The sequence below is a fragment of the Oncorhynchus kisutch genome, linkage group LG20 (assembly GCF_002021735.2).
Source record: "Oncorhynchus kisutch isolate 150728-3 linkage group LG20, Okis_V2, whole genome shotgun sequence".
NCBI lineage: Eukaryota > Metazoa > Chordata > Actinopteri > Salmoniformes > Salmonidae > Oncorhynchus > Oncorhynchus kisutch.
Window position 1 is genome coordinate 43,660,709 of NC_034193.2, and position 20,119 is coordinate 43,680,827.

The following is a 20,119-nucleotide window of genomic DNA, read 5'->3' on the forward strand; positions in this document are numbered from 1 at the left end:
GTTTGATATTTTCAATTCTGAGCTGAATTTTTTTGTATAATTATTTTACTGATTGTGTTGAAATGGAAATGACCCTAACCATGAACTGGTCTCTTGGTGCTGACTGGTTTCAAATTATTGCCGTCTATACCCATCAAACTCAACTCTGGACCTTGAAGCCAGTTCCACTGCTTGTTTTCATCGTTCACCTCTAATCAGGGACTGATTTAGATGAGGTGGTAAAATGAATGATCAGGTAGAACAGAGCACTTGCAGGCTTCCGGACCTTGTAGGGTAAGACTTGAATACACCTTCTCTATAGGCGTATTATCCATGTCATATATCAAATCAGCTTAAAAATGGTAGGTCACCAGGTGCTAGTGCAAAGTGGTACTATAATGTTTTAATAAGCAGAAATACACGTCTGATAGTTCCCTTAGACATAATTTTGCAAGCTTGATAATCGTGCATAATAAGCCTATTTTGTATGCACTCAATGATCGCGCTACTACACCTGTAAAATATTACTAATGACTGGGATATTCACATAGGTGTAGATGAGTATTTAGAAAACATGTTATTACTATAGATTACCTGAGGATCTACATCACTACAGATCAGCTGTAATTTTGTTTGAGTGACAGAAACGAGTTTGTAACAGCTTGCCCTGTGCCCTTATCAGCACTACCTTCATACCTCGTCATCCGTAAGCCTTATTGTGTGTTGACTATGACAGACTGAGTATAGCCTATCCATTCTAATAACATACTGTAGCTGTGCTTGTCGTAGGTATTACCTGAATCAAATGGCTTAAAACAAGCTCATTGATCAAAATGGATGTCATTCTGAGTTTGACCGATTTGTCCCATAGAGCTCTTATTGGACATTATAGACGTCATTTAAATGTAAAACCAGTATAATAGGCCCTTTGCCTGGTCGACCTTCTCCCTTAAAACCCACCCCATAGACCATAATCTGTATACTCCATTGGTTAAAATAGCATCCATCGACGGTTGTGTGAGGTTTCATGTTTTTCATTGGCAAAATTGAATTTCAATCACATTGAGAGCTCGTGTCTATTGGCTGGCCTGGGCATCCTTCATTCAACAATAGCGCGTGGATTGGTCCATGAGCGTGGGCGGAATCTTCCAGGGGCTTGCTCTTGAAGGCTCACGGAGAGCGAGTGTCGTCATGAGCGGTGGGTAGGAATTAAAACATTGGCATTTATATTACATTGTACTTCGTAAAACAATTTGGTCTATGTTAAAGAAAACACATCGAACAGTTTGTGCTGGAAATTCCTTATGTTTGTTGTTGAGTAGGAGCATTGTGCAAGCCAGCTATGCACTTCCGGAAAAGGGCTGCCTTTTTTTCAGTATCAAAGAGTTTGATTTGCTACGCGTATCTAGCTTAGCATACTAGCCAGTAAAGCTGACTCCTGTTTGTAATTCCAGCTACTGTTAGGTATACATTGATGATAATCATTTTCGATATTTCACATTAAAACAAATTCCACATGCATGTATCGCAATGGGCTGTTTGTTCCACTCACTTTGAAAAGTCAGCTGCACGAGAAAGTATTTGCAATGCCAGCTAATTGTTTCATTTTTGACTTCCAGTTAGGCAGCAAACCATTTCGCTTGCAAGAAGCTATCTGTGTACGTTTGATGGCGGCGCTATTTTCAGGCCGCGCTCCAAAAAAATTCTAAGCATGAAATATCCGATTTTAAAGAGACAGTCACATTGGTCATGATTGCAACTGACCCCAATAATCCACAGTGCATATTATTTGTACAGTACAATTATTGTATTAATACTCTCGCGATACATTATCATGCTTGAGCTATTTGTGAGATAGCGTGAGAATTCAGCCAGGTACAGTAGCCACCAAACTCACTGTACACAAGTAGTAGCTCTCTGCTGTGCCCATTTGCTAGCTAGCATACTGTATTTTTTTTAGGGCCTTTTTATTCTATATTCTGTAGACTAGGAGTTGTAGTTAGTCAGACTCATGCACTGCTATCTTTTATTGGCATAGACCCGCACTTTTAGTACGGATTAAAGGTCACGCAATTTACACCAACGTCTGATGTGACTGGCATTCACGGGGTGGTAGCTAGCCAGCCACAACTAATCTATTAGAGTTGCAGTGCCCATTGTCCTTTGTGTACTGTGTCTTATTTGAATGACTTTGCATGCGTTTAGGGCAAAACAGCTCCCTCGGATTTAATAATTTCCTGAATCTCTGCAGCAGACGTATTGACAGTGACCTGCATTATTTTTGGTACTTGAAATGTGTTAGACTATTTACAGTATATGCAATGTGTGTTTCCATGTATGTTGCAGATCAACAGGACAGTATGGCCACCACTGTTGCTGTCAGTCCCAGCGAGTATCTCCAACCCTCTGCCACTTCCTCTCAAGTGAGTCACAGTTAGACTACTTCCTGCTTGTCCTCGGTGGTTCTCGGATGTGTAAATATCACCCAGTAGTGTCTTAAAAGTAACCAGCAATGCCATCCTATTGTCAATTTTGAAGTTTGCAGTTTATGTATTTTATTGGTTACCAATGGTGAGATGTAGCTTAACCTCCTGTATGTAAACTGTGTTCCACCTAGGGCTGTGTGAAATTCATGATAACTTTCTATTTGTTTCTCCTAGCTTTGTTGCACAAGAGTCACTCCACTTCAAAAAGCACAAGAAAGAGCATTGACACCCACCATCTCCGATTGTTCAGAAATCATTTCTGTAGTTAGAAACGGATAAGATTAGCATTCTTGAAATGTTTTGTTGCAATGTAATTTGATATCTGAGAAGTAAAGCCGATTGATGGCACCCAAATTGGCCATTTTAATTTATAAGATTCATATCTTCAATAATTATAGTACCTAACATCGAATTTGGACCTTAATTCTACCTAACAATGAGTAAGACATGAGGAAACCAGTAAAATTATCAAAAGCCACCCACGGACCCCCCCACGCCAAGCCCACCTCAACAACCAGTATACAGTATCAGTTCTCTAGCTCTAACAAGTAGTATGGAGCTGCTGCTTGGAGTATTGTTTCTTCAACGTTTCTAATATATAATATTACAGTTCAAAAGTTTGGGGTCACTTAGAAATGTCCTTGTTTTTGGAAGAAAAAACATTTTTTACCCCATTAAAATGACATCAAATTGATCAGAAATACAGTGTAGACATTGTTAATGTTGTAAATGACTACAGTCGTGGGCAAAAGTTTTGAGAATGACAAATTAATTTCCACAAAGTTTGCTGCTTCAGTGTCTTTAGATATTTTTGCCAGATGGAATACTGAAGTATAATTACAAGTATTTCATAAGTGTCAAAGGCTTTTATTGACAATTACATGAAGTTGATGCAAAGAGTCAATATTTGCAGTGTTGACCCTTCCCTTTCAAGACCTCTGCAATCTGCCCTGGCACGCTGTCAATTAACTTCTGGGCCACATCCTGACTGATGGCAGCCCATTCTTGCATAATCAATGCTTGGAGGTGGTCAGAATTTGTGGGTTTTTGTTTGTCCACCTGCTTCTTGAGGATTGACCACAAGTTCTCAATGGGATTAAGGTCTGGCGAGTTTCCTGGCCATGGACCCAAAATATCGATGTATTGTTTCCCGAGCCACTTAGTTATCACTTTTGCCTTATGGCAAGGTGCTCCATCACGCTGGAAAAGGCATTGTTCATCACCAAACTGTTCCTGGATGGTTGGGAGAAGTTGCTCTCGGAGGATGTGTTGGTACCATTCTTTATTCATGGCTATGTTCTTAGGCAAAATTGTGAGTGAGCCCACTCCCTTGGCTGAGAAGCAACCCCACACATGAATGGTCTCAGGATGCTTTACTGTTGGCATGACACTGATGGTAGCACTCACCTTGTCTTCTCCGGACAAGCTTTTTTCCGGATGCCCCAAACAATCGGAAAGGGGATTCATCAGAGAAAATGACTTTACCCCAGTCCTCAGCAGTCCAATCCCTGTACATTTTGTAGAATAGCAGTCTGTCCCTGATGTTTATCCTGGAGAGAAGTGGCTTCTTTGCTGACCTTCTTGACACCAGGCTATCCTCCAAAAGTCTTCGCCTCACTATGCGTGCAGATGCACTCACACCTGCCTGTTGCCATTACTGAGCAAGCTCTCTACTGGTGGTGCCCTGATCCTGCAACTGAATCAACTTTAGGAGACGGTCCTGGTGCTTGCTGGACTTTCTTGGGCGCCCTGAAGCCTTCTTCACAACAATTGAACCGCTCTCCTTGAAGTTCTTGATGATCTGATAAATGGTTGATTTAGGTGCAATCTTACTGGCAGCAAAATCCTTGCCTGTGAAGCCCTTTTTGTGCAAAGCAATGATGACGGCACGTGTTTCCTTTCAGGTAATCATGGTTGACAGAGGAAGAACAATGATTCCAAGCACCACCCTCATTTTGAAGCTTCCAGTCTGTTATTCGAACTCAATCAGCATGACGGAGTGATCTCCAGCCTTGTCCTCGTCAACACTCACATGTTAACGAGAGAATCACTGACATGATGTCAGCTGGTCCTTTTGTGGCAGAGCTGAAATGCAGTGGAAATGTTTTTGGGGGTTCAGTTCATTTGCATGGCAAAGAGGGACTTTGCAATTCATCTGATCACTCTTCATAACATTCTGGAGTATATGCAAATTGCCATCATACAAACTGAGGCAGCAGACTTTGTGAAAATTTGTGTCATTTTCAAAACTTTTTGCCACAACTGTATTGTAGCTGGAAACGGCTGATTTGTATTTTTATGGAATATCTACATAGGCGTACAGAGTCCCATTATCAGCAACCATCATTCCTGTGTTCCAATGGCACGTTATGTTAGCAAATCCAAGTTTATAATTTTAAAAGGCTAATTGATCATTAGAAACCCCTTTTGCAATTATGTTAGCACAGCTGAAAACTGTTGTGATTAAAGAAGCAATAAAACTGGCCTTTAGACTAGTTGAGTAGAAAGAGGAGTGGGAGGTGTGTGAGAATCAGGTGATGTTTTTTTCCTATGTTCAGAGAAATTAGCCATTGAAGTCACTTGCATTCTTTACCATATATTAGTGTGAAAGTACCAAGGTTTTTCCTGTTGCTGCTGTTCCTTCTACTGCCACCACAACCTTTTATAAATTTTACTGGTCTGTTGTGTTTCAAATCAAATTTTATTAGTCACATGCGCCGAATACAACAGGTGTAGGTATACCTTAGGGTAAAATGCTTACTTTACAAGCCCCTAACCAACAATGCGGTTTGAAAAAAATATGGATAACTATAAGAGGTAAAAGTAACAAATAATTAAAGAGCAGCAGTAAAATAATAATAGTGAGACTATATACCGGGGAGTACCAATACAGAGTCGATGTGTGGGGCCACCGGATAGTTGAGGTAGTATGTACATGTAGGTAGAGTTATTAAAGTGACTATGTATAGATGACAACAGAGAGTAGCAGTGGTGTAAAGAGGGGGGTGGGGGGTGCACTGCAATTAGTCTGGGTAGCCATTTGACTAGATGGTCAAGAGTCTTATGGCTTGGGGGTAGAAGCTGTTTAGAAGCCTCTTGGTCCTAGACCGCTTGCTGTGCGATAGCAGAGAGAACAGTCTATGACTAGGGTGGCTGGAGTCTTCGACAATTTGGGGGCGTTCCTCTGACACCGCCTGGTATAGAGGTCCTGGATGGCAGGAAGCTTGGCCCCAGTGATGTACTGGGCCGTTCGCACTACACGCCTTGTGGTCGGAGGCCGAGCAGTTGTCATACCAGGCAGTGATGCAACCAATCAGGATGCTCTCGATGTTGCAGCTGTAGAACCTTTTGAGGATCTGAGGACCCATGCCAAATCTTTTCAGTCTCTTGAGGGGGAATAGGTTTTGTCATGCCCTCTTCACGACTGTCTTGGTGTGATTGGACTATGTTAGTTTGTTGTTGATGTGGACACCAAGCAACTTGAAGCTCTCAACTTGCTCCACTACAGCCTGTCGATGAGAATGGGGGTGTGCTCAGCCCTCCTTTTTTCTGTAGTCCACGATCATCTCCTTTTTCTTGATCACCTTGAGGGAGAGATTGTTGTCCTGGAACCACACTGCCAGGTCTTTGACCTCCTCCCTATAGGCTGTCTCATTGTTGTCAGTGATCAGGCCTACCACTGTTGTGTCCTCGGAAAATGATGATGTTGGAGTCGTGCTTAGCCACGCAGTAGTGGGTAAATGGGGAGTACAGGAGGGGACCAAGCACGCACCCCCGAGGGGCCCCTGTGTTGAGGATCAGTGTGGCAGATGTGCTGTTGCCTACCCTTGCCACCTGGGGGCGGCCCGTCAGGAAGTCCAGGATCGAGTTGCAGAGAGAGGTGTTTAGTCCCTGGGCCTTTAGCTTAGTGATGAGCTTTGAGGGCACTATGGTGTTGAACGCTGACCTGTAGTCAATGAACAGAATTCTCACGTAGGTGTTCCTTTTATCCAGGTGGGAAAGGGCAGTATGGAGTGCATTATAGATTGCGTCATCTGTGGATCGGTTGGGGTGGTATGCAAATTGGAGTGGGTCTAGGGTTTCTGGGATGATGGTGTTGATGTGAGCCATGACCAGCCTTTCACTGCCCTTCATGGCTACATACGTGAGTGCTACGGGTTGGTAGCCATTTAGGCAGGTTACCTTGGTGTTCTTGGGCACGGACTATGGTGGTCTGCTTGATACATGTAGGTATTACAGACTCGGTCAGGGAGAGGTTGAAAATGTCAGTGAATACAATTGCCAGTTTTTCAGCGCAGCGCATGCTTGTAGTACACGTCCTGGTAATCCATCGGGCCTTGCAGCCTTGTGACTGTTGACCTGTTTAAAGGACTTATTCACATTGGCTATCACAGTCGTCCGGAACAGTTGTTGCTCTCATGCATGCTTCAGTGTCTAAGTGCACATAGAAGTAATTTAGCTTGTCTGGTAGGCTCGTGTCACTGGGAAGCTCGCGGATGGGCTTCCCTTTGTAGTCCGTAATAGTTTGCAAGCCCTGCCACGTCCAAAGAGTGTCAGAGCCGGTGTAGTAGGATTCAATCTTAGTCCTGTATTGACGCTTTGCCTGTTTGATGGTTTGTTGGAGGGCATAGCGGGATGTCTTATAAGCATCCGAGTTAGAGTCCCACTCCCTTTAAAGCGGCAGCTCTACCCTTTAGCTCAGTGCGGATGTTTCCTGTAATCCATGGCTTCTGGTTACTGGGGACGACGTCATCAATGCACATATTGATGAAGCCGATGACCCGAGGTGGTATACTCCTCAATGCCATTGGATGAATCCCGGAACATATTCCAGTCTGCTAGCAAAATAGTCTTGTAGCTTAGAATTTGCGTCATCTGACCACTTCCGTATTGGAAGAGTCGCTGGTACTTCCTGCTTTAGTTTTGGCTTGTAAGCAGGAATCAGGAGGATATTATTATGGTCAGATTTGCTAAATGAAGGGCGAAGGAGAGCTTCGTACGCGTCTCTGTGTGTGTAGTCAAGGTGGTCTAGATTTTTTTCCCCCTCTGGTTGCACATGTAACATGCTGGTAGAAATTAGGTAAAAAGGATTTGTCTCCCTGCATTAAAGTCCCCGGCCACTAGGAGTACCGCCTCTCGATTAGCATTTTCCTGTTTGCTTATGGCCTTATACAGCTTGTTGAGTGCGGTCTTAGTGCCATCATCGGTTTGTTGTGGTAAATAGACATCTACGAAAAATATAGATGAAAACTCTTGGTAAATAGTGTGGTCTACAGCATATCATGAGATACTCTACCCTCAAGCGAGAAAAACCTTAAGTCTTCCTTAATATTAGATTTTGCGCACCAGCTGTTATTGACAAATAGACATAGACCGCCACCCCTTGTCTTACCGGAGGCAGTTGTTAAGTCTTGCCGATGCACAGAACCCAGCCAGCTGTATATTATCCATGTCGTCGATCTGCCACGACTCATATAAAAATAAGATATTACAGTTTTTAATGTCCCGTTGGTAGGATAGTCTTGAACTGAGCTCATCCAGTTTATTCTTCAATGACTGGACGTTGTCCAATAGGACGGATGGTAGAGGCGGGTTACCCACTCACCGAATTCTCACAAGGCACCTGGACCTGCGTCCCCTGTATCGGTGTCGCTTCTTCATGCAAATGACGGGGATTTCGCCCGGGTCTGATATCAACAGTAAATACTTTGTGTCCAACTTGTTCCACCCCGAACCATTTCTCTCTCTCTCTCTCTCTCTCTCTCATCCTGTACAGGACTCCCAGCCCTCCCCACTGGCCCTCCTGGCCGCCACCTGCAGTAAGATCGGCCCCCCTGCCGCTCAGGCCCCTGTCAGCGCCCCTCCTGCCCAACCCCAACCTCGCCGTCTCCTCCCCATCAAGCCCGCCCCCATCGCCCCCGCCCCTCCCAAAAACCTGGGCTTCCTGTCCGCTAAAGGAAATGTGATCCAGCTGCCAGCGGGCCTGGGCTCCAACAGCCCCGGCACCCCCATCGTCCTCACAATCCAGCAGAGCCCTGGCCGCTCGAATCAAACATCCAACATCCAGTACCAAGTGATGCCGCAGCTGGGAGGCACACAGACCATCCAGATGATGCAGCAGGGCGGACAGATCCAGCTCATCCCGGGTACCAACCAGGCCATCATCACCACGCCCATGACGGTCCCCCAGCCACAGCCCGCTACCGCGCCCATCACCCCGCAGAAGACGGTGGCCATCAAGCCGTCCCCCAGGGGGCGGAAACCCAATGCAGCCAACGTGGTGCGGCTGCCCAGCGGGCTCACGCTGCCCCTCAACGTAGCCACCGGAGAGGAGCCAGCGGAAGCTCCTCCCCCTCCAACGAAGGGCAGACGAGGAAGGAAGAAGCTGGTGGCAGCAGCCCCTCCACCACAGACCACCTCTCCGCCCCCCGAGCAGATGGAGACGATATTGTTAGAAGCCGGGGAGAATATTATTCAGGTATGTTTGTTGTTCTGCTGCATTTGGTGTAGGGTCAACCATGACTTGTGGACTAGTTCACTTGCTTGATTGGGCTACAAATGGGTACTAATTACTGAATATGTCTACAATGCTTGTGAGTGAGTGTAAATGAGTAATGATTTCATCTGTATTTCTCAAACTCAAAGTGCTATGCTTTACATGAGGGTTATCCTACTCTATCAACCCTTCAATCTCCCGGATTGGGGTCCCTGTATGAGTAAGTGTTGGACAGATTTAGGTCTGTGTCTCATTGCTGCTCTCTCGGTGTTCTCCCCAGGCGGGTAACCAGCTCCTGATCGTGCAGAACACCGGGTCAGGCCAGCAGCAGCTGGTGCAGTTGGTGCAGCAGAAACAGGAGCAGCAGGTGGTCCAGATCCCCCAGCAGGCCCTGAAGGTGGTGCAGGCCGCCTCCGCCACCCTGCCTCAGGTCCCCCAGAGACAGCCTGCACCCAGCCTGCAACCAGAGCCCACTCAGGTACACACACAAGTTGTTAGAGATCATCAATGTAGCTCTCTCAGCAAACTGACAGATATAGGAGTTACTCAGAGTAGTTAGTTAGGATGCGAGGTGATTTGTAGATTGGCAACTTCAGACTGACCTATGTCGTCATGCACACAGGCCACAAATACAGTACTCTTACAGATGCTGCATGCACACCACCTCTCTACACTCACTCCAGGCTACCCACATGTTTATTCTTTTTATTTTTGTGTATGTAACCTTGTTAAATAGGCAAGTCAGTTAAGAACAAATTCTTATTTACAATGACGGCCTACCAAAAGGCAAAAGGCCTCCTGCGGGGACGGGGGCTGGGATTCAAAATAAAAGTAAAGGACAAAACGCACATGAGACAACACTACATAAAGAAAGACCTAAGACCACAACACAGCATGGTAGCAACATCACATGACAACAGCATGGTAGCATCACAACATGGTAGCAGCACAAAACATGGTACAAACATTATTGGGCACAGACAACAGCACAAAGGGCAAGAAGTTAGAGACAACAGTACATCACGTGAAGCAGCCACAGCTGTCAGTAAGAGTGTCCATGATTGAGTCTTGATTGATTGCACATGCGCTTTACAAACAGCTGAAATATAATGAAACCATAAAAGTGGAAGTGGGCCTTTTTAATACAGAAATGTGTCCTAATCTGACAGACTTGTTCCATGTTAGTCTGACACCCCTGTGCTCCTCTCAGCTGCTGATCAAAACCGCATCAGGCGAATGGCAGACTGTGCAGCTCCAGGAAACCACAGTTTCCACGCCCTCCAGCATGGTCACCACCACCCTGTCATCCGTGGGGGCCACCAAGAGAACACTGACGGGGGGCAGGAAGGAGAGGACCCTACCAAAAATAGCTCCGGCGGGGGGGATGATAGCGTTGAACGCGGCCCAGCTCTCCTCGGCGGGCCAGGCCGTGCAGACTATAAACATTAACGGGGTCCAGGTGCAAGGAGTGCCCGTCACCATCACCAATGCAGGAGGTGTGTGTGTGTTCGTGACAAATATAAAAAGTGCTTGACCATATCCATATCCACTCTATTTCCATATTGTCTTCCTTTAAAAACGTTTTTCATTCCAATGGACTTTTAGCTAATGGAGGCATGTGTGTGTCAGTGGTCATGTGTCAGTATGTGTGTGTGGATTGGGGTATGCATGTCTGTGTAAAGTAGCTTTATATATGTACAATATATGTTTATTATACATGTGCAAGATGTTAAAATGTCTCTACTGTTCTTTCAGGGCAGCAGCACCTGACAGTGCAGACGGTACAAGGCGGGGCCCTCCAGCTGGGCGGCATGACCTCCCAGGGCCACCAGGTGCAGATGGAGCAGACTCTGGCTCTGGAGCTGCAGGGCCAGCCTGGTGAGAAGAAACGCCGCATGGCCTGCACCTGTCCCAACTGTAAGGACGCAGAGAAGAGGCAAGTGGCTCTTACTAGCAAACTAGGGACAGGCCTGAGCACCTGGTGGGGAAAAAGCATTATATACAGTATTAAACATTTTTTTTTGTTGTTGCCAGAATGGAAAGTGTTGATACAAACTGACACCTGTATGGCAAAAGTGTACCCTTTTGTGAGATTGGGGCAGAGACACAACCACGATTGCAAGCAATGACTTTCCATCCTCCTGCTATTAATATCTGTGCACCAAGCAGAAATATAGTGAATACACTACATGACCAAAAGTATGTGGACACCTGTTCGTCAAACATCTCATTCCAAAATTATGGGCATTAACCCCCCCCTTTTCTCATATAACAGCCTCCACTCGTCTCAGAAGGCTTTCCACAAGATGTTGGAACATTGCTACGGGGACTTACTTCCATTCAGCCACGATTATTAGTTAGGTCGGGCTCTGATGTTGGGCGATTAGCCCTGACTCTCATTCGGAGTAACTATTTATCCCCAGGGTGTTTGATGGGATTGAGATCAGGGCTCAAATTCTTCCACACATATCTCGACAAACCATTTCTATATGGACCTCACTTTGTGCATGGGGACATTGCCATGCTGAAACAAGAAAGGGCCTTTTCCAAACTTTTGCCACAAAGTTGGAAGCACAGAATCGTCTAGAATGTCATTGTATGCTCTAGTGTTAAGATTTCCCTTCACTGGAACTAAGGGGACTAGCCTGAACCATGAAAAACAGTCCCAGACCATTATTCCTCCTCCACCAAACTTTACAGTTGGCACTATGCATTGTGGGTTAGGTAACGTTCTCCTGGCATCCGCCAAACCCAGATTCGTCCGTTGGACTGCCAGATGGTAAAGCATGATTCGTCACTCCAGAGAACGCATTTCCAGTGTCCAATGGCGGTGAGCTTTACACCACTCCTGTCAACGCTTGGCAATGCGCATGGTGATCTTAGGCTTGTGTGCGGCTGCTCGGCCATGGAAACCCATTTCATGAAGCTCTCGACTAACAGTTCTTGTGCTGACGTTGCTTCCAGAGGAATTCGGTAGATAGTGTTGCAAATGAGGACAGACAATTTTTACGCACTTCAGCACTTGGTGGTCCCGTTCTGTGAGCTTGTGAGGCCTACCACTACCCGGCTGAGCCGTTGTTGCTCCTAGACGTTTCCACTTCACAATAACAGCACTTACAGTTGACCGTGGAAGCTCTAGCAGGGCAGAAATTTGACGAACTGACTTGTTGGAAAGGTGGCATTCTATGACAGTGGTACGTTGAAAGTCACTGTGCTCTTCAGTAAGGCCATTCTACTGCCAATGTTTGTCTATGGAGATTGCGTGGCGGTGTGCTTGATTTTATACATCTGTCAATAAAAGGTGTGGCTGAAATAGCCAAATCCACTAACTTGAAGGGGTGACCACATACATTTGTGTATATATAGTGTAGTTAAGTGTTTTCTGTGTTGTGCAGGCCCGGCGAGGTAGGGAAGAGGAAGCACATCTGTCACATCCCAGGCTGCGAGAAGACGTTCCGGAAAACGTCCCTCCTCCGGGCCCACGTGCGCCTGCACACCGGCGAGCGGCCCTTCGTCTGCAACTGGGTCTTCTGCGGCAAACGCTTCACGCGCAGCGACGAGCTGCAGCGGCACGCCAGGACACACACAGGTCTGTCCATCGCAGGAGACACGCTGATACACACTGTAGGGTGAATGTAGGTCAGTCTGCAACACACACTGGGTCATGTTCAGTAAGGAGCACCGTAGCAAAATGTTTTGCAATGGATAATGACAATCCTGTGTTCTTATTGGACAAGTTCAGATAGTACCGCCCCTGTTTTCAAAATGTTTTCCACCTACTGAACACACCCCAGGACACACACACACAGGAGGTACGTACACAGCAAGGTTAGCACAAGTCAGTCGACAATACTCCATATGCCAAAACATTCTGATACACCATTGTGTTCACCATATGTCAGGACTCAAGCAGTACATTAACATACAGTATTTTAAGTTTTGCTGAAGTTTCCAGGACTCAAGCAGGCACTCAGATTTGTAGCAGAGATTCCCTTGCAGCAGAGAAGGATGGTATTGCTCTTTCATAGTTTTGTGTTATGCAGGAAAATTAAACCATTGATTTTATTCTGTCTTTTCCTTGTAGGAGACAAGCGCTTCGAGTGCAACCAGTGTCAGAAACGGTTCATGAGGAGCGACCATCTCACGAAGCATTACAAAACACACATAAACACCAAGAACTTGTGAGCTGTGCTGTATACACAGACATGTCCTGATGAACTAAACCCCATAGAGGGCCGCAGGAGAGGATACCAAGAGAGTAGTCTCATGATGGGTGAACCCCCAAAAGGCCCCATATGCCCTGTTCTCCTTACTCCCCCCTCAGGGGCTTCGTAGCCTGGTGTACATACCAATCCTCCCCCGACAGACTCAACTGTTCCAGTCAATTTATTAATGATAAAATATATATATATATATATATATAATTACGGACAGCAGGCTTACCTACGTAGGCAGAATGCGTAGAACAGCGAAAGGCGGTCTCCCAGAAAGATAGGCAAGCGTGGCTGCTGTGTTCTGATGACCTCATGCTCTGAGCACCATATCCAGTCACGAGGCCTGAGGGAGGAATGAGAGAAAAACGGATAGATTTAGTCTACCAAAGTACCCGAGCCCAAAGGAGACTCCAGCCACTCTTGCCCCTTCTTGTTTTTCCACGTTTTATTCTTTTCAATGTTAATAATAACAAATATTATTGTTGTTGAAGCTCCTGAATAAGTTTTTTTTTCAAAGTTGATCCTCAAGCCCCACGGGTATCCAAGGTACTTTTTTCAGTCAAACAAATCCTATTCAGTAAATTGCACTACATTCATATCCTTTTACATGGTTTGAACGCTATTTGTAATTCTATTCTTGTTCAATATCAAAGTACTATTATAGATTTTTCAACAAATAAATGATTTGGTTGGAATGAACCTACATATCTGTGAGGCCTTGGTGACCACTTTGAAACCTTACACAGTTCCAGACTCTGAAAAGCCAAGTTGGCAAAAGAGTTTGTGTATGTGCGTACAAACATACATTCACACATACATGGGCAAATATAGATATTTATGGTGTTCAGACATAATACCCTTTTCGGGGTTTTTTTTTATATCAAAGATGAAAATGTAAAATTAGGTTTTGGCATTTTTTTTGTTTGAGTGAAGAGTTACACATTTATTTTGAATACACACCCCATCCTAATGAGTTTAAATGTAGTGCATTGGTATGTGTATATCATTATGATATTAACTAAATCTGTTCCAAATATTGGTCTGGCATGACAATCATGCCACAAGATGCACATAATCAACATGAAAATGCTTTCTCGGGCCTGTCATAACTTGTTTATTATGATCTACATTAAGATCCGTCTGAGGCAAATATGTTTTATAGAACATTTCTGATTCGTGTGACATAAAAAAATTGACAAGCTATCTACTATTATTTATCTAAGGTTTCTGGTGTTTCGATTCCTTGAACACTCAAGGAAGGACACCAGAGCTAAACCTTTATTCGTAGTATTACAATAAGTTCTGTTCAATTAATACATATTGACTGTAGCTAACTGCATAACTAATCGGAAAGATTTATAAATGTCCCCCCCCCCCAAAAAAAAAAATGGTCCTCATGCATTTTAAAATGAGATCAACATTTCATTGAATAGCCAATAGAAAAATCGTGTCCAGTATGTCTGGATGCCTTAAACTGGGCCTTGGGGACGGAAAGAAAGTCCTGCTCATATTTATGTTTTGTATTGTATGTCCTGAATGTGTATATACAATGTGTCTGGGAGACACAGTAAAATGTAGGATAAAAAAGTTACACTGCCTTGTATTTTGGCCGGCCTGGTCAGAGCTGAAGGAAGCGGACTCTGTACAGTGTGAAAGGAAAATGAGTAATGTGACGTTGTATAGCTTCATTCCTGCTTTGTACACCATTACTTCTAGATGATCCCTTTTCTATCGAATTTAAAGTTGCCTTAGACAGTTGCACCCAGTATTTAAAGAGATTTCTGTCTAATTTCCAGGGAACGGCATTTGTAGAATTCCTTTTATTTTTATCTAACTTATGTTACACAATGCCGATGTTTATGTGCACTGACTTGAGCCCAGGTTGAAAATGTGTGATTTTTATTTGATTTTTAAGTAATGATCAGTGGATGCGTTTTTACCTAAACTGAAAAGGTCCTAATGTTGATCTCAGTGAACCAGGTGCTTTTCCCTCTCTAAACCTGATCTACCACAGTAATAGATTCAGATCCTGTGTGTGTCTGAAATGGCACCCTAATCCCTATATTGTGCACTACTTTCAACCACAGCTCTATAGTCTCTGGTCAGAAGTAGTGCACTATATAGGAAATAGGGTGCCATTTCAGACTTCCTTTGTTTAACAGGAGTCCTCAGATATCCAGCTATTGCCCATCTTTTATAACTTGTATTAAGGCACTTACTACAGGTGCTTGCTCCCTTTTTTACAGTCACCCAACCCTCCAATAAAGCATTCAAACTGTATTCTGGGTTGTCCTTCTTCATTCAGGTCCCATCAGCCTTCACAAGAGATTTGCCCTCACTGAGAACCATAGGATGAATTTTTATAAAAGGTGTGTTTGTGTATAACTATTTACCTGGCTGTCATTTGTTTTACATAGGGCAATAGGTAGCCTAGATCGTCGGACCAGTAACTGAAAGGTTGCTGGTTAGAATCCCTGAGCTGACAGGTGAAAAACCTGATGTGCCCTTGAGCAAGGCACTTAACCCTAATTGCTCCTGTAAGTTGCTCTGGATAAGAGGGTCTGCTAAATCAGGGTTTCCCAAACTCGGCCCTGAGTGCAGGACGACACAGAGGATTTCAAATATCCAAGTCGTCATCAAGCTTTGATTATTTGAATCAGCTGTGTAGTGCTAGGGCAAAAACATAAACTTTGGCCGAGCTTGGGAAACCCTATGCCAAATGTACATGGCTAATGAGGAAATAAAATCATTTCTTGAAGAGATTGAGTGATTCCGAGCGATAGGGTCTCAGTGCTGTATCCCCTTCATGGCTTGATGTCTAGACAGTTGATTTCAGAAAAAAAGTGTGTTTGCTACATAATGTTCTTTAGAGTTAAAGGAAACTTAAGTCTAGTTCAGATCGATTGTCTGCGGGGACAAGTTAACCTCTCCCTTTCATGTAAAAAAAAAAGTAATACCATTATGCTTTTAGGGAAAGAGGATCATTTTGACATGTATTAAACTGAAAGTTTGACCAATTCCAGTCCCGTTGCTTAGGGGGTTCAGTGTTTAAATAATGAATATCAATTTGGAGGGAAGAAATTATTAAATAGTAAAGCATTAGAGTTTTAAGAATTAAGAATGTTTGTGTTAAATTATTTTTGGCATTTAAAGCATATTGAAGTTAGAAGTAATAGGATTTTAAACAATAGCCTACCTGCGTGTGGTCAACTATTTCAGCACCATTTTGTGCTGCTCTGAGACAAGCATGGGGACAGGTCTTGATAAATCAATGCGATTTTTATGATCACTGAATCTCGGTTTGGGTATTGGTTAGACTACAATTAGGGTGTGGAAATGTTATGGTCTTAGTACTGTAGCCTACTCCCGACCGGTCACGTTGTACAGAGCCATATTTTCCTAACGGAAACCCTGAGGGTTTTGTTATTCCTGGAATAGACACACCATAATATGAATCAATTTAATTAAGCTAAATTTCTTAAAATGAATGCCATATAGTATGTTCTTACAAAAAAGGTTTTAAATGATCTAGTACAGACAATTTTGAAGACTGTCAAATGCTTCTCAAAGATGCCCTCTGGTGGTCAAACTAGCACTAACTAGCATTAATGGCAACAATGGCTGACAGTTAAATAACTTGCCATAGAATTCTGCGTCAGCCCGCAAGGTGTGCTGCAGTATGACGCAACTTTTACAGGAAGAACCACTGTAATCAAATGGCTACCCAGACTATTTTCATTGCCCCACTCCCCCCTCTTTTACTCTGCTGCTACTCTCTGTTATTATCTATGCATAGTCACTTTAATAACTCTACCTATATGTACATTTTACCTCAATTACCTCGACTAACCGGTGTCCCCGCACATTGACTCTACTGGTACCCCCTGTATATAGCCTCGGTATTGTTATTTTGCTGCTGCTCTTTAATTATTTGTTAATTTATTTATAAATTTTTATTTATTTTTAATCTTAAAACTGAGTTGTTGGTTAAGGGCTTGTAAGTAAGCATTTCACTGTAAGGTCTACTACACCTGTTGTATTTGGCATGTGACAAATACAATTTGATTTGATTTGGTGTAGCCTGAAAAATCGAAGCGTTTTAATATGTTGTTTTTGATTACATTTGTTAATTGATTTGCTGAAAATATGTTTTTCATTTTGATTTCTAATCTAGAAAGTTATTGTAAATTCATTCTAATCTTTTAAAAATGTAGCAATTTTGCAATAATCTCACGAAGCCAGTACACAGTAGATGATTCAGATTAATTAGTTAATGAATTTACAACAATATAAACAAAGATTTAATTCATTACAATAATATCGACTTCACCGACTGAAGAGAGGCTGGGACATAGTAGGTTCGAAAAAATCCTTAAATGTGATAGGAAAGCATCCAACAGGAAAGTGTGGTTAGTGCCAGGAAACAGACAGCGGAGCATGTTTTGCCACAGTGTGGGTATTATCAGAGGGAAAGAGGCTGAGATCTAGTATGAGGGAGAAGGGGATACAGGAAATTAGTTTAAAGAGTATATTGAGTATCTCAAATATGTTATTTTTTTCAAGAGCAACGGAGCTGGCAGGTAGGATTTAGTTTCTTCCTGTACCTGGCCCACACTCCAGTACAGTAAACGGCGGTAATGCACCATAACGTTGGATGCCAACCGCCTATAAACCCCACCGAAGAAGAAGACTTCACCAACTGCATACAATTGCGAACGCTCCCTGTTTTTTTGTAAATAAATATATACTTTTTGGGGTATTTAAAAAAAATCGTATCATAACATTTCTAATTACAATACAATAACAACAATAAAACATAGGACATCACTACACGTATATTTTCTCGGAAGAAACATAAAATAACATTAAAAGTAAAAAAAATGTAATCACAACAATTTACTTTTAAAAGTTAAAGTACCTTAAATAAAATAAGAAAGTCAGGGGTTACAGTTGTACAAACCTATGATAGAGCTGTAAGAAGATCAGGGGTTACAGTTGTACAAACCTATGATAGAGTTGTAAGAAGGTCAGGGGTTACAGTTGTACAAACCTATGATAGAGCTGTAAGAAGGTCAGGGGTTACAGTTGTACAAACCTATGATAGAGTTGTAAGAAGGTCAGGGGTTACAGTTGTACAAACCTATGATAGAGTTGTAAGAAGGTCAGGGGTTACAGTTGTACAAACCTATGATAGAGTTGTAAGAAGGTCAGGGGTTACAGTTGTACAAACCTATGATAGAGCTGTAAGAAGGTCAGGGGTTACAGTTGTACAAACCTATGATAGAGTTGTAAGAAGGTCAGGGGTTACAGTTGTACAAACCTATGATAGAGTTGTAAGAAGGTCAGGGGTTACAGTTCTACAAACCTATGATAGAGTTGTAAGAAGGTCAGGGGTTACAGTTGTACAAACCTATGATAGCGTTGTAAGAAGGTCAGGGGTTACAGTTGTACAAACCCATGATAGAGTTGTAAGAATACAGTGTTTTTTTGTTATTGACTAATTCTAGAGATTTATTAAATATTGGATTTCAAGTAAAAATATATTGCATTTGGGGACAGATTTAAAATATTTGTTTTTGTGTATATACAATTTACCAGAGAGAATGAAGAAATTAACGACTTACTCAGTAGTTTTGTTTTCATTTGAATAATAACACATTATATAATTAATTGTAAATACATGGGTCTTATTGATGAAATAAAAAATGTAAATACTTAACTCGCTCCAAAATAATTTCACAGTCACACATATAAAGAAGTTTTCCTTTCAGAACAGGCATAGTCCTCTAAGTCCTTGAATTTAGACAAGTTATTGCAAGGGTATATTTTGTGCAAGATTTTAAAGTGGATTGCTTTTACTTTTTTGACATACAAAATTTGTGAGGGAGCAACCAAGCATTCATCCATTCAATTTCAGTAATATATGCATTTCGCTCTTGGAGAGATCTTATCCTTGGAGTTAAAAAGTTATTTTATGAATCTATTATTAAATTTATTTTTCAGCAGGGGGCAACCTCGAACATTAGTTGTGTATCTATCTTGACATGTTCTCCAAAACATAAATTACATTGAATTAATTGAGTAAGTCCTGAAGGTATTGCTTTGCATATATCATTACATTATTTATAATGTATTGGGAAGTTAAATGTTTGTAAGAACTTTCTATACGAGAGTATATTTCCTTCTCTATCAAATAAATCAAGCACAGATCTAATACTTATTTCAAACCACTTAGGAAAGAACAAATACTTGTTTTTAACAACAATATATTTGTTGTTCCACAGAAGTGTCTTGTGTGGGGAGAAGTTGTGGACAGGCTAAAAGGGCTTGTTTATGAAATTTGGACAGTTTGATGGGTAATTTTGCTGGAGAATAGTTGCACTTCCCAAAAAATTAAAGACCACCCAATTTCATAAAAATATGACAGGGAATTTAAGTACCATATGGATTCAGAGCTAAACATATCTCTTTTTATCCAGTTTACTTTGAAGATATTGTTGATATCAATTCAATCTAGTACTTCAAACTCACCATCAGCTCTTTGGTTTGATATTACAGACTTCTTAAGGTTGTGTTTTTTTTTTTTCCATATAAAGTTTTGATATCCTTTCTGGTTTGATCAGCTACAAATAGGGATACAGCAGGGTAGACAAAACGTGACTTATTAAAGATGGATTTCGTTTTCTTTAATCTCTGAAAGAAATTGAGATGTTGACAGACAATATGGTTTTTCGCCATGTGCATCTTTCACTGGAATATTCTCATTAGATTGGTCATTTAAGTTATGCAGGGACAACATTTTGCAATTATTTAAATTCCAGACCAGAAGCAGAATGAAATGATTTGATAACATTAAGTGCAAAAGCAATTTGACCCTTGTCTTTTAGAAACAGAGCGGTATCGTCTGCTAATTGAGATATGTATTTATTTTCCAAATATTGAAA

The 20,119-nt window shown here is 42.4% G+C and overlaps 1 protein-coding gene across 2 annotated transcripts; it reads left to right on the forward strand.

Annotated features, from left to right (window-relative positions):
* The first annotated feature begins 1,072 nt into the window (after positions 1-1,072).
* Positions 1,073-15,455, forward strand: LOC109865760 (transcription factor Sp2-like). Of its 2 annotated transcripts, none has more exons than XM_020454190.2 (8): positions 1,073-1,177; positions 2,326-2,402; positions 8,242-8,943; positions 9,242-9,439; positions 10,172-10,457; positions 10,717-10,897; positions 12,357-12,550; positions 13,046-15,455. In XM_020454190.2, exons 1-8 carry the CDS (start codon positions 1,108-1,110, stop codon positions 13,144-13,146), a joined length of 1,809 nt encoding a protein of 602 aa, XP_020309779.1. In that variant the 5' UTR covers positions 1,073-1,107; the 3' UTR covers positions 13,147-15,455. The 2 variants fall into 2 exon arrangements, with proteins under 2 accessions (XP_020309779.1, XP_020309780.1); XM_020454191.2 differs by lacking the exon at positions 1,073-1,177 and adding an exon at positions 1,185-1,443.
* The last annotated feature ends 4,664 nt before the right edge of the window (positions 15,456-20,119 follow it).

What these genes read in the sequence shown, in the direction of transcription:
- LOC109865760 (XM_020454190.2), top strand. Translation starts at nt 1,108, where the DNA reads ATGAGCGTGGGCGGAATCTTCCAGGGGCTTGCTCTTGAAGGCTCACGG. An exon ending in AGCGAGTGTCGTCATGAGCG is followed by an intron (nt 1,178 to 2,325) that starts GTGGGTAGGAAT and finishes TGTATGTTGCAG; the next exon opens with ATCAACAGGACAGTATGGCC. An exon ending in TGCAACCAGAGCCCACTCAG is followed by an intron (nt 9,440 to 10,171) that starts GTACACACACAA and finishes TGCTCCTCTCAG; the next exon opens with CTGCTGATCAAAACCGCATC.